Below are 15,022 nucleotides of genomic sequence, written 5' to 3' on the forward strand. Positions count from 1 at the left end.
GACATAATTTATTATGTATTATAGAAGGTACTTTAAATAAGAAGTGACGTGGAAGCAGCCTCCGTGTTGTCCAACTATTTACTTGGTTCTGCTTTATTATTATGCTGCTGAAATTCTACCATATATTGTAGCTATTGCTCACCAATCTCGTCAGTTACTTCAGTCACAGATTGAAGATTGTTAGTTGGTTGCATGTGTGGGAATTGGCCAGGATTGATTTTGGAGGGTATATACATGAAGCGGGAGTTAGGGGTTCCATTAGTCAGATGTGTTCTCAGGTTTGTACAATCTATGTGCCGTATGTGCCTGTAGAGAATGCTCTGGATGTATGGCTTGTTTACCAAAATCAAAAGCCAAGGTTTCATTACTACCAGTGCTCAGGACCTAAGATGCTGGGGCTTGATCCCAAATTACAGTGTTATATTTAGAGTAGTGTGATTAAAAATCAAGGACAGTCTGTGAAAAATTGAAATTTATGTGTGTTTAATAATTTTCTTTGGTAAATTTCCAGTAATTAACATTTTCAACTTATTTTTTTTCTACTTCCTTTGATTCACTCTTTGGAGTTATAAGGGAAATGGATTGATGTAGAGAAATGTAAAAATGGTGGCCAGTGAACTAGTTTTCTACATAAATTATATGACAGCATTTTAGTGATATGTAGACTATGACAGATTAAATATGGATTTTGGTGATGCATTTTTAAGTAGGGCTTTCATACTTGCAAGGAATCCCTCCCTCGATTAGTACCATTTGAGTCTTTTTCAAAATCTTGATAATAGTTTTGTAAAATGTTTATATATGCATGCACATATGTATATGTACATATACATACAGATACTCATACACATATTTATCTTTGACAAGGTATAATTTCAATATTGCATTATAAATGATATCTAAAAGTGTCAAAGAGTAAAGAAAAAATTAAAAAAATAAAAATGCATCTTCATCAAATATGGAAATTCAGGTGTATAATGTAGTGTTATCAATGCTTTAAAATCTATTTTATATTGAGGATGATGGTAAAAAAAAGTACTGGTAGGGAAAATGAGAATGTTTGGAGGATATGCTTTAAATAACATATTTAGTATTAAATATGATATATAAAATGTGTTTTATAGTAATTGGCTTAAATTCTACATACTAGGTGACACACATGAAAATATATACTTAATTATAGTTATTTTTACTAAGGCAGATAGTGTAGAAACATGCATGCTCTCAAACATTTTATTTTAAAAGTTAAGTTTCTTCAGTAAGCAATTATTATTGCTGGAAGATGGCCAGAGGGCTTTAGATGGCTATAGAGCAATAATGAGATTGAGTATTTTTAATTCCTATTGAAGAAATATTTTATTAACTCTCAAAACACTATTAGAGAGATATAGAGACATATAGTATTTTTATTTTATAAATGAAGTAAAGGAGGTGCATAAACATGGGTAATTGACAAAGCCAGATCTGTTGTCCCATTAGATGTGGCTATTAGAATGCTATAATTGTTATACGCATTTTTCCAAAGCGGAGACAAAAAGTACTAAAATTATTGGACCCTGTTAGCAGGAAGTTAGGAATATGATAAAATTTATCAACAGAAAGTAACAGGCAGTTGATAAGAATATAGGAAGGTATTTCTTTGTAATCATACAAAGATAACCATTCTGTACATAATTGATAAATAAAATGCAATTATCCACTTAGGGCTTTGCCTAAGGATGCTATAATATTTCTAACATCATCTTGCTTTGTTAGGGATTAACAGGACCTGATGGATCCCCTGGTTCTGTTGGACCAAGAGGACAAAAAGTAAGTTAGCCACCTGGTATTAATTGCTGGTATTAGTTAGATGCTGAAGTATAATTTCATTATAGTGTTTGCAAATCAACTGAAAAATTAGTTATGAAACAGAGGAAATATACTTGTTCAACTAAAATCGTGTTTTAGTTGAATTAAATTAAAAACATCAAGATGGAGTGTTTTAATGATTTCAAAATTTATGCAATTTACATATTTACATATTCATGCCACAAAAAGCTAAGTACAATGAAGCTGTTTTTATTTTTAGGGAGAACCTGGTGTTCCTGGATCTCGCGGATTTCCAGTAAGTAATTGTAAAGTGACAGAATTGAAAATCTCCCATTTTTCCTGTTGTTATGAAATGTTTAAATGCAGCTTTTGTCATAATATGCATCACAAGGGAGTTCATGACTTATCTGCTATGGTAAACATTCTGGGTATGAGTATTGAACATTTAGAGAAATTTGAATGCACAGTATAAAATACATATGTCTGCTTACAGATGGTATCTCCCAATAGACAACTCCCCCTTCACTCCCCTGATAGAAAACATTTCTTGCATAATAACAGCAAATCTAAATATTCGATGTTTAGACCATAATATCACACCACTTCACAACTGGTTTTATCTCTAATGGAATGTCAACCATCAGATATAATTACCAGCCTGATTCCCTGGTTAGTCCTTTCCTGCATTGCCCAATCTGGCTGATTTGTGTGTTATTTCTATTTATAAGGGGGCTACTAGGTTCTCAGCCTGCTTTTCCTTTCCATTTTGCTCTTTATTCCTCTTTTGTTCTTGTCATTAATCTGTATTTTTCGTCTTTGTTTTCTATTTGCACTGTTTTTATGGCCATATTTCACTGTCTGTCAACTTTTCCATTACAAGGCTATTTTCAGAAATGAATAGCTTGCTGGCCTTACTCCCATATTTTTCCACTCAGAGCTCAACATCTTACAGAGATGCCTTTTTTAAAAAACTGAGTGAAATTTGAAATTTGTCAAATATCTAGAGCTATGGTAATGAAATAACTTATTGATTACTTTGGTATTTTCAAGCATAATACTTATTCCCCAAATTGATTTACATATTAAAATGATCAAATAGGAGTGATTTTTCAAATGCCTTGAAATGTCTTGAAAAAGCCCCACTTATTATTAAAAGATACTGCTCATGTGAAATTCGTGCTTGTTTTGGCTGCCTAAATAATTAGAAATAATAATATCATTATCACAGGGTATATGTTGATTCCACTAAATGCTTCATATATGGATATTTTAGAAAATGAAGTCTGGAATGAAAGCTAACATGAATATGGTATCAGAGATAGCTGTAAATAAAAGTTATTCAAGCCAATGTATCAGGGAAAGGAGTAATGAGGGGGTGGGGGGCGGGGAGGGGAGGGGAATATTGAACCTGGAAAGCAAAGATAGAGAAAAAGGGATTCTAGGCAGCTGATGTTCAGTTATATGAAGTTCAACAAGCATATAGTTAGGGTTTCACATATATTAGGCCCTGTGTTAGGAATTGAGGCTAGGAGTATAAATAAGATGTGGTGTCAATCCTTGGTTATATGCAGTTCGGTGTCGCTAAAGAGATATAAAGGATAAAGGAGAGGGAGACAAAATAATTAGCTTTAAGATCAAATTCGGGATATTAAATTAGGATCCCATAGTAAATCATTTCTGGAGTGACACCATTTTATTTTCATCTACTGGATTTGGTGTCTGGAAACAGTCCTACCTGTCAAAAGAGGGTAGCTTCTGGTCTTTCCCCCCTCCCCGCCTTTCTGTGCTAAATGTTTGTTTGGGAGGATTTCCAAACATCACATTATAAATTATAAAGCAGTACACTGTATTGCTTTTAATGTAGATTTCTTATAAAACACAGCAAAAAAATCTTTGTCAGGTTGTGTTGTGCTTCTTTGTGAGTGATGCTAAGTTCTGACGGTAAGCATGAATGACTTCTTTGATTTTCTTAAAAACAAGTTTGGAAAAAGTATTATGGGTTAGCTTAGATATCCAAGCTATATTTGAGGTGCTGAAACAAGCTTCTTCCTTTAGAAGTAGAGCCATGTTTGCTTTTCTTTATCCAGTCCTTTCTTTCGAATGAGCATCATATATTTATTTAGTGACAAAGTTTATACTTTTTTTTTTGAATTGAGTTATGTCTGTCTATATTTATATTAAGTTTAAATCACATACCATAACAATTTTTGTTTTAACCTTTTAGGGCCGTGGTATTCCTGGGCCCCCTGTAAGTATCATCTCTTGGTTTATTTCTACCTAAGTCTGTAACAATGGCCTATTTCTCAGCTCCCAAGCTTACTCGCCAACGGACACTACCCATAGTATTTATAGTGTCCTACATACATGACCTTAGGTGGCTAAACAAAAAATTTTATTCATTTTAGAAATTTCTGTTCCATTTTAAGTAATTAAAATTTGGTCAAATGAGTTATTGTGTCATTGGAAACCAAAGCTAGCACAGATACGTAATCCTGAATCAATTACTTACCATATTTGATATGATTTATGATAGATTATAAAACCACCTATAAGTCACCATGTCCCTTTATTTATTTATAATTATGTTTTTTAAAAAATTGAAGTATAATTAGCATACAGTGTTATGTTAATTTCAGGTGTCTAATAGAGTGATTCAACAATTCTCTACGTTACTCAGTACTCACCACAATAAATGTGGTCATCATTTGTCACCGAATAGTGTTATTACCATCCTATTGACTATGTTCTCTATGCTATACTTTTCGTCTCTGTGACTTATTTGTTTTATTGCTGGAAGTTTGTACCTTTGTACCTTGTACCCCCACCCACCTCCCCTCTGATAACCACCAGTTTGTTCTCTGTATTTAAGAGTTTGGTTTTTTTGTTGTTTGTTTGCTTGCTTCCTTGTTTTGTGTTTTAGATTCCACAAATAAGTGAAATCATATGGTGTTTGTTTTTCTCTGTCTGACTTATTTCACTCAGCATAATACCCTCTGGGTCCATCTGTATTGTTGCAAATGGCAAGATCTCATTCTTTTTTATGGCTGAGTAATATTCCATTGCATATATACATACAGGGTCCTCCTGGGGCAGCAGGACTCCCTGGAGAGCTTGGCCGTGTTGGACCAGTTGTGAGTACTGCAGTGCATTTTGATAGACATTTGCTGATTTAGTGGAAGACATTACTCAGGAAGGCAAATTGCCCTAACTGTATGCTTTCCCCTGCAAATCCAAAAAATGGCAGATGAATTTCATTCCAGTTCATAATATTGATGGGAACCAGGGATAATAATGTTACCTCATTTTTGTAGAGTGATTTTAATTTTTTTCCCAAAGTTATCAGCTAAACTTTTCTTCCCAACTTCTAGAATTAGTGATCAGTCAAAAGGGTGTCACCTCCATCTAAGACTCTCAGCCAGAAATAAGGTCCAGTGTCTTTTGTATTAGGCTAACTGCATGAAATGAAAAGTGAATATCCAAAAATTATTGCCAAGTATATTTATGTTAGGATCATTAAATTATAATTGAACCAACAGAACTTAACATTAGGCAATAAAGAGCTGAACTCCATAGGAGAAATTGCTGGTAATAAGTTCTTGATGTTACTATCCAATAAATATTTCAAGGATGTTGAGAAGTAGTGACATTATGTGGAGGATAGATGATTGTAAACGCATTGAGAATAGGAGCCATGTGTTATGTACTTATTCTTGCTTCTCTATATGTCTTACGATTTGATAAAATTATTCACTGAATGGATGAATAAACCTGAAATGGTTGTAAGGTTAAATTAATTGTAAGATGCTTTTGACTTCTTATGGTAGAATATTAAGAAGGAAAAGGTATGCAAGGAGTAAACTCTGGATGTTAAGACAAATTGAAATCCATTTTTTTTTTTAAAGATTCTAATTTATTTGACAGAGAGAGACACAGCGAGAGAGGGAACACAGGCAGGGGGAGTGGGAGAGGGAGAAGCAGGCTTCCTGCGGAGCAGGGAGCCCGATGTGGGGCTCGATCCAGGACCCTGGGATCATGACCCGAGCTGAAGGCAGACGCTTAACGACTGAGCCACCCAGGCGCCCGAAATCCATTTTCATTTGAATTTAGCCATCTTTGATCTTCAGTCCCATTTGCAAAAGAGTACGGTGACAGGCCAAGTAATAGCTTGTGGGTAAACAGTACGAGGGAGAGTCGGGCATTGCAGAGATTAACCTTCCTTTCCAAAGCTTCGGGCCAGGTGCAAGCCTTCTTTTGCTACCATTATCTGGATGGCAGTAGCAGTACTGGCTGTTCCAGTTTCTCTTAAATCAACTAGAAAAATATGTAGTGTTGCCAGTTTGTTTTTAGAATAAAGTGATCATTCTATAGAGAAGAACTGGCTTTGTTTTTTCCCCCCCAAATCTCCTGCCTTGTTTTATTACTTTGGTGAGACTGGAGCTCCTTTATTCTTCTGGTTTTGTGGAGCTAATTGGATTATGGGCCACCCATCGATTTTCGTGGCAGGTCTATGCATGGCTGAGCTCTGTGGGGGTTTCTAGTAATATTCTCTCATGCCTCACCAGTTTTATGCACTGTGTTTTGACATGTGTATAACCACTGTGTCACGATTTTCAAATAACTTAGGGTGACCCTGGGAGAAGAGGACCACCTGGCCCCCCTGGCCCCCCCGGGACCCAGTGTAAGTTATTTGCAGCTTGAATTTTCTTGTATCTGAGAGTTAGGATTAAAGAAACCTAAGAACCAAAAATGGAAGTACTTGTTAATCAAGTCATCGTTCTAAAATTCCAAAATGGCTATCAATTTTTTCACCCATTCAGAGCATGGGTCTTTTTAGGCCAGAAGGGTAGAGGAATAACAATAATTTAAAAGGTGGTTTTCTCAGGGCATGGCTTACTCATATATTTGAAGTCCTTTGACATTTGTGATTTCGCAAATGCTTAAATCTTGGCTGTATAAAAGGGACATTTTCAAATGAATTAATGTTTACAAAGGATTTACACAGTAAGCAATTTAAAAAATAGGAGTTTAAGTAGGAAATAATCCACATCTTATTTCTTTTCAGTTTTTTAAAAGATGTATTTATTTATTTGAGAGAGAGAGAAAGAGAGAGAAAGCACATGAGTCGGGGGAGGGGTAGAGGGAGAGGGAGAGAAATCCTCAGGTAGACTATCCACTGAGTGGAGCCCAAAGCGGGGCTCATCTCATGGTCCGAGATCCCAACCTGAGCTGAAATCAAGAGTCAGATGCTCAACTGACAGGGCGCCCTGATAATTCATATTTTAGATGTATGATCCAGAATTCCCCATATTATCTATTCTGTCTCTCATTTCAGTTCCTTTCAGCTCCCTGAAAGAGGGGTCTCCAAAAGGAATATGCCCATGAGTCAAAGTTTAAGAATATTAGCATATTATATGTTGCTATTTGTTCCTTATATTCTATTAAACAAATATTTTTATTATATTTTTGTCCAGTGGACTTTCTATTATAAGTAGGTTTGAATACGGTATTTAGCTATATTCTTAACTTTAATATTTTCTTTACTTTAGGGAACAATTGGCTTTCATGAAGGAGATCCATTGGTAAGATGTTTACCTTTGAACGAAACACAGTTTAAGTCAAAGACAATGTAATCTTCAGATAAGTTCTCTTTAAAATTATCTTGCTGGAATATGTTGTATTTCTGTGTTTTACTTTACATGGGTAGCAGAGCAATCCATTGCACTAGTGGGCTGGTGGTTTGTATAAGTGGTTTTCATTATGGAAATTTTTTTTTTTTAGATTTTATTTATTTATTTGATAGAGATTGAGAAATAGCACAAGCAGGGGAAGCAGCAGGCAGAGGGAGAAGCAGGCTCCCTGCTGAACAGGGAGCCCGATGTGGGGCTTGATCCTAGGACCCTGGGATCACTACCTGAGCCGAAGGCAGACGCTTAACCGACTGAGCCGCCCAGGTGCCCCTGTTTTTGCTCTTCCCTAGTCTTTTTACTTTATGACTACGGCATCGTTTTCACCAGAGCACCCCAATTTCAGGAGCTAGAAGTCAAACAACTCCCTCTGAGACTTGTTTTACTTATAGCCTAATATTCAAACGATGTTGGGAAACTGTACTAAGTGCAATTTTGGCCAATTTGACAAGGGTTTTGTGGGCCTCAGGATAGAGCTATTCTGGTGGAAGTGGGAGAAGGAAAGGATCAGGTTGTGGTACACTAAGTTGGAAGAATTTGGTATACTAGGTCTGGAAACATTTTATTTCTTTAATAAATCTGAAATAAATATGGCAAAAATATTAGCATTTATTAAATCTGGATGATGAACACGTGGGGGAAGCTTGTTCTATTCTCTGTGCTTTTCTGTAAGCTAGGAATATTTCTGAGTTTAAAAATGAAATATTGAAAAAAAGGGATATTCAGACTTATTTAATGAATATAATTATACTGGGGTTCTGAAGCTGCAATCCCTAAAACAGTACCATTTTGTCATAAAGGGGGGCTCTAATTTATGCTCTCTCTACCTCTCTCTCTTTGGCAGTGTCCCAATTCCTGTCCACCAGGTCGCTCAGGATATCCAGGCTTACCAGGCATGAGGGTGAGAGAATAATTTCAGTATTTTATATTCAAGAGTATTATCCATAGAAAAAAAATAGATCCTTTCCTGTAAGCACCGTCCTTTCTGGTGCAAGACCCCATTTTGATGGATTAGGCCTGTCTGTGTTTGCTTATTCTTCGGCTTAGTCTGTGGTCCTTCTTCAGTCCTAGAAACTCCAGCTGGTTCCCCTGGCAGGTACACGGAGACATGGATGTTTGATTACACGATACTTCTCTTGTTCCGGGAGGAAATACCAGTAAAATTTACTGGCTCGAGACGCTATAACACCAAATTAAGGTTCCGAAGTTTGCTTCCTATGCAGGAAGACTGGGGAGTAATCGCACACATAATGTATTTGAAACTATTTTAGTTAAAAAATTGGGAAAACAGTGCAAAATAGGCAAGAAAAGAGACATCCCCAAAATGTTTTTCTCTCACTCTATATCATAATTGCTTCAAAATTTCCCATAAAAAAATACCAAATGTTGGGGTTAAGTGGCTTTTTCTCTCTAGTCTATGAGGTCTGAAGTGATTTTGAAAATTCCAGACCAGAGGAGTTCTGCTATGATCTGAAAGGCCCCAGGGCACTGGTTTTCCAATTATGGTTTTCTCTAAGGTTGGTTTAGTGGGTTCTCACAACTGCAGAAGATTTGGTCCTGGATTTTTTTTTTTTAAAGATTGAATTTATTTATTAATTTGACAGAGAGAGAGATAGCGAGAGCAGGAACATAGGCAGGGGGAGTGGGAGAGGGAGAAGCACGCTTCCCGCGGAGCAGGGAGCCCGATGCGGGGCTTGATCCCAGGACCCCAGGATCATGACCTGAGCCGAAGGCAGATGCTTAACGACTGAGTCACCCAGGCGCCCCTGGTCCTGGACTGGTGTCTTATTTTTCACCAAGACCTACACTGTCAGAACAAGAAATTCTCCGAGGGTGAAAGCTCTGATAGACTTAATTTTGGAATGTTCGTTTCCCATTTGCCTCATGTTACCATCCAGAGCACACACATGCTTAGAACTAGTGGCCCGACAAGAAGAGAGGGATTTTCTTCTCATGCTATGCAGCTTTCACGGACTGCCCTTTAGGGCTTTCCCTTTGCATTTGTAATTGTGTACGAGAAGAGGTGGAAGTCGTGCATCTGGGGAGCTGCCTTTCTTATATCAGCTCTTTTTCCACCAAGAAGGAGGTGGGTATAGAGGAGGCGGAAGGGTTTTCGGAGCAGCATGGAGAGAGCAGGGGATAGCCAGCTGAGCTCGGTCAGGACTGTCACCTTTGAGGAAAAAGTTCCTGATGCTGGAGAAGGCTTAAAGCTCTTAACCCAGCTGTGAGAGGAAGTTTGGGACAGAGGGATCTAGGGATCAGCTGGTAATACATCATGTTGCTGAACTGGGTAATGAAGCTTTGTTATTCTAGAACAGTGGTTTTCTATTAACTAGGAGTTAATATTTATCATATACACTAGTCATGTAATATGCGTGGCAGTATTAAGGTCATTGAAGGCGTCATTTTCTTTGTGACATAACCTTTTTCTGGGTAGCACACTGACACAGATTTAGGGAAGCAAGATCACTTTATGAACCTTCTGACCACTTTCTGTGACAAACCCAATAGAATTATTTTTTAATTTGTTAATTTATTTACTTGTTAATTATACATTTTTAGGGTCATAAAGGGGCTAAAGGAGAAATTGGTGAACCTGGAAGACAAGGTCACAAGGTAAGAAAAATGAGTATATAGTGGGTAAACTGTGATTAGGGGGGTAGTGATTGCTTTTATTCCAAGGAATTTTAAGGAATAAGAAAGCATGAGATTTTATCCTTCCTTTTCAAATGATGATTGACAGGTTTTCAGTAGCTGCATCAATATTCTGACTAAGCATAATATTCTCATGTTGTTCAATTACAAGAAACAATAATACACCATACATTTCATTCTTTCCTGTGTTGTTGCTCCTTGCTTTTCTTTTGAAATCAATCACACTCAGCTTTTTTTCCTTGATGCTTTTGATAGTCAAACATTATTCAGCTAGATTTTCCACTGCACTAAACAAAATTTTATGACATTTGTAAAATTTTATGACAAGTGTTGCTGACACTAGCAAACAGGAGGTTGAGAGCTGATAGCTTCTCATCTTAAGTTCTGAAATAATTTGTCTGTTTCTGACTCCATTTCAATAGAATTTAGATTTTGAGTAATTCGAAAGTGAGTGATAGAATTATGTTATTATCTGGATAGAAACATGGAATCCACAGCACAACTTGCTTTGGAGCTGACATGCCTTGCAGAAAAACCAAGGCAAAAATGCGAAGTAAAATGAATTATTTGCTTTTTTTTAAATCCACTGGTGTAAATTGTCTAAGAATTTGACTTCCTGCGTAACAGAAGTTTTGTCCCTGTTAATTCTGTGATATTTTACAAAGTCAAACTGTTCTTATTCATGTGGATTTTCTAGACTTTGTTGACTGTGCCCTTCTATACCTTTATTGGGCGGAGACAGAAACTTAGTCTTTTTCTTTGGAAGTTAAGAACTGGAGAGGCAATTTATTATATCGTCAGGCATTAATATCCTTGAACTCTAGCTAAAATCAGTCTGTTGAACAACCTGAGATAATCAGGATAAATAAGCCAATTTTCTCGACCCTATTACAGTTTGGACATTTATTTCCAGTCTTTTATTACTTGGGCCCTGAGTAATTAAGGTATTTTATCTATCTGGAATGTAACAGCTGGGTTCTTAATGTCAAATTGGAGAAAGTAGAAAAAAGTTGAGTACTTTAGAAATTTTTCTGCATGCTCATTCCCCCATTAAATCTTGAAATTCATAGTTAAAAAAATTCAGCAAATATTTATTAAGTATCTGCTGTGTGCCAGGGTTTATTCTAAGTGCCAGGGGCACAGAAGTGAAAAAAATATGTCCCCCCACAGGAGACTGGCTAAATTAAGTATGACATATCCTAGATATCTTAGATAATATTCTAATATAATAGAATATTATCTAACCACAGAAAGAGGTGTGTAAGGATATTACATTATACCAAAAGATATTCATGAGTTAATGCATGTAGTCAAGTAGATATGGTAGACTTCTGTTATTTTTGATGCCATGCTCTTTTCCTTCTTCTTTTAGTGACCCCTTTCCTTTGGGGGAACTTTTACAACCCTATTTGGGGATGGAGCTGTCAATTAGAGTATTTTCCCCCCTCTCTCCAAGAAACTAATATTATTGATACCTATACTAACTTGATTTTCAGTGAAGAACCTGAAAATTGTTTGGGTGTGTGAGATAATTGGCCAAAATTTTATTGGTCATTGTTGAACACTCCTTTAATTTATTTCACATGTTGTGTCACTTACACCTTTCAGTGGTGTCTTTGAAAATTTATATGGGAAGATAGGATGACAATAGTTCCTTGAAGAATGAAACTTAAAAGTGTAATAGATGCACTGAACTGTAAACTGAAAGTGGATTCACAATTCTGCCTTGAATTTACTCTACAAATTAGTTAATGAAGATTTTAAATTTTGTTTATGGTTGTAGGAATGAACAATCAAAAGTCTTTCAGTAACACTGGGTGTTATGCACAAACAATGAATCATGGAACACTTCATCTAAAACTAATGATGTAATGTATGGGGATTAACATAAGAATAAAAAAATTAAAAAAAAAAGTCTTTCAGTAAAATGATAATAAATTTCTATTCCTAAATTTGTCATTATGTTGTGGTTATTGATTAGTTGTGTGCTATTCATCTACTGGTAAAATATTTAAATCAACTATATTACTCCAAGGTTTATCCTGGAATCTGTAGGAAAATACCCCAAACCTTGCTAATGAAAACTTACTGTGCACATATCAATCACTGTTGTTTTGATAGTTAGGCAGGGACATAGAGATAGCAGTTAATTACACACATGTGTTGATTATCCATTCCTTGAAATAGCTAATTCACTGGCTTTCCCATTGGGACTGCCTCTCCTCACTGTCAATCATATATTCTTATGGAATATAATCTGAATAAAATTATGAGAGTGAAACCACTATGTAACACTCTCATAATTGATTCAAAAGTCAAGTATAAATGATTTAGGCATAACCTAGTTCTTTGCAGTTATGCCCAAAAGTTCTATATTAATATTGCTGTTCAATTTTCTGTATTTCTCTGTGTGTGTGTGTGTGTGTGACAATCTCTATAAGGTATAGTTTGTAGAGAAAGAACATGGATGAATTGAAATATGTAATAAACAACAGAAATAGATTTTTAGCTAATATTATGCACATAATATTAAAATGAATTTTTCTCATGATTAATTTTACAATTTAAGATATCCATTACCATAGCAAATGTAAGGCAGTATATTTCTGTAAAAAAAAAAAACCTTGTCAGAGGGAAAAATAACATTTTTTCAGAGTCAGTCAAGTAATCTTTCTGTAAGAAACAGCAGTTGTATTTCTTTTCTAACATTTTAAATATACTAAATTATATATACTAACATTTTAAAGTATATCAGAGGTTATAAAATTAATATCAAAAAGTCAAACAATAATTAGTTAGAAAACAAAATGGAAGAAGATTCCATTGGCAATAGCTACCAAATAGTAAAGATACCTTAGAACAAACTTAAGTATTCAAGACTAATATGAGGAAAAGAGCAAAGCTTTATTGAAGGAAAGAGAAAGATTCGATTCACTAGGGAGATACACTGAGTTCCAAGATAGACTCAGTATTGTAAAGAATCTAATTCTGTCCATATTAATCTTTTCATTTAGTGCAGTCCTAATATAAAACAAGTAGTATTTTTGTGAGGATTTTCCAAATAATTCTAAAGTGCATCTGGAAGAGTAAACATTTAGGAAAAACTGAAAAATAAGAGTAACCATAAATGAAAAATAAAGCTAAAGGAATTCTCTCTATCTGAGACTAAGATGTATTATAAAATTTCAATAATTAAAATGTGGTATTGGCAAATTCATACAACAGATGAGAAGAGCAGAGTAGGAAATCTAGAAATGAGTATATTTCACAATTTACTATATGTTAAAGAAGAATTTTCCAGTCTATGTAGAGAGAATCTAGTATTCAATAAATGATATTAGAGAAAGTGGCCAATTACCAGGAAAAAAAAAATGATAGATTTCTTTTTTTAAATTTAAATTCAGTTAGCCAACATATAGTACATCATTTATTTCAGATGTAGAGTTCAATAATTCATCAGTTGCATATAATACCCAGTGTTTATCACATCACATGGCCTTCTTTATGCCCATCACCCAGTTACCCCATCACCCCACCCACCTCCAAAAATGATAGATTTCTACTTTATATTTTACATTAAAATCAATTAAAGCTTTCTATGTAAAAAATTAAACTATGAAGTTATAGAAGAAAAATACATATGAATATTTATATATTTTGGGTATGGAGAAAGCTTTTCTGTGGGTGACATCAAAGGTACAAGCCAAGAAAAGAAAGACTGATTTAAATACTTTTAAAAAATTGTTTTGGTAGAAAAATTATAATAAGAAAAGTTAAAAGTGAAAATCACAAATAAATAATATTGTAGTTGATGGAAAAGTTTGCATAGCATGATCATATTTTCCTAATAACACCCCCCACACACACACACACTGGGAACATGAATGTATATATGTTCTCTCTCTGTCCTTTCCTTCCCCATGACCCCATTATAGAGAAGCATCTAAGATGTTACTGGTATTTATAGTTAAAAGGTGGGCTTTGGGTGACTTTATTCGTATATTTCTCTGTATTTTCTATGTCCTACAATTAATATGGATTACTCATATAAACTAATTTAAGAAAGTATAGTAACATAACTCAGGGGATGCCAAGTGAATTTCAAATGTGCTGAGTCATCTATCTATGCTCATTTGCTGGAATAACATTCGGTGTGCTTTTCTGTTGTTTATTAGGGTGAAGAAGGTGACCAGGGGGAACAAGGAGAAGTTGGAGCTCAAGGACCTCCAGTAAAGTATTTTAAAAAAATATTTAACTAGGATATGCAAATATTCTTTTTTCGTGACTTTTGGAATATTTCCTGTTTAGCATTTGGATTAGTAGTATTACATTAACATATTTTCCCACCAAGCCAGCATTGGGAGAATTCCATTTTTTCAAAATAGGAAAGGATCCCCATTGTATATTCAAGCACCATTTTAACAGAAAAATTTTACCTATAATTACATACATTCATTTACTAGATTTCAGGGCTAGGCAATCTGAAAGTAAATATTGAACACAAGAGGTTTATATATATATTTTATATTCTATGGTACTTTCACATGATATAGAAAATTTCATGTACCCTGAATATACAGCAGGTACATCATCCACTGGATTTAAGTACCTTATGCCAGCATGTAATCATTATAATTAGAACATTTTTAATAGCTTGTAATCATGTCTTTTAATAAAAAGTTAGTCCCTTGTGCTTTGGCAGATTGCTGCAATTGTATGCACAATGAGGTAATTTGGGGCATTGGCATACTTCAATTTAGTGTTTGCTACATCAAAATTTATACTACTTTTGTATACGAAAGTAGAATTGTCACACTTTTTTTCTTGTCAAGATGAGTAGTTAACAATTATGGAAATAATAATTTCTGAATATC

The 15,022-nt window shown here is 35.0% G+C and overlaps 1 protein-coding gene across 1 annotated transcript in view; it reads left to right on the top strand.

The window, feature by feature from the left end:
• The window catches only part of COL9A1 (collagen type IX alpha 1 chain), an 83,044-nt gene that overhangs the window by 26,874 nt on the left and 41,148 nt on the right, over positions 1-15,022 (top strand). Inside the window, exons 11-20 of the mRNA XM_044917214.1 lie at positions 1,756-1,809; positions 2,069-2,104; positions 4,034-4,057; positions 4,887-4,940; positions 6,433-6,487; positions 7,302-7,312; positions 7,356-7,388; positions 8,338-8,394; positions 10,056-10,109; positions 14,324-14,377. Coding sequence (XP_044773149.1) covers positions 1,756-1,809; positions 2,069-2,104; positions 4,034-4,057; positions 4,887-4,940; positions 6,433-6,487; positions 7,302-7,312; positions 7,356-7,388; positions 8,338-8,394; positions 10,056-10,109; positions 14,324-14,377 — 432 coding nt within the window. The remainder of the gene's footprint in view (positions 1-1,755; positions 1,810-2,068; positions 2,105-4,033; positions 4,058-4,886; positions 4,941-6,432; positions 6,488-7,301; positions 7,313-7,355; positions 7,389-8,337; positions 8,395-10,055; positions 10,110-14,323; positions 14,378-15,022) is intronic.

This window comes from Neomonachus schauinslandi, chromosome 8, assembly GCF_002201575.2.
Source record: "Neomonachus schauinslandi chromosome 8, ASM220157v2, whole genome shotgun sequence".
Classification (NCBI taxonomy): Eukaryota; Metazoa; Chordata; class Mammalia; order Carnivora; family Phocidae; genus Neomonachus; species Neomonachus schauinslandi.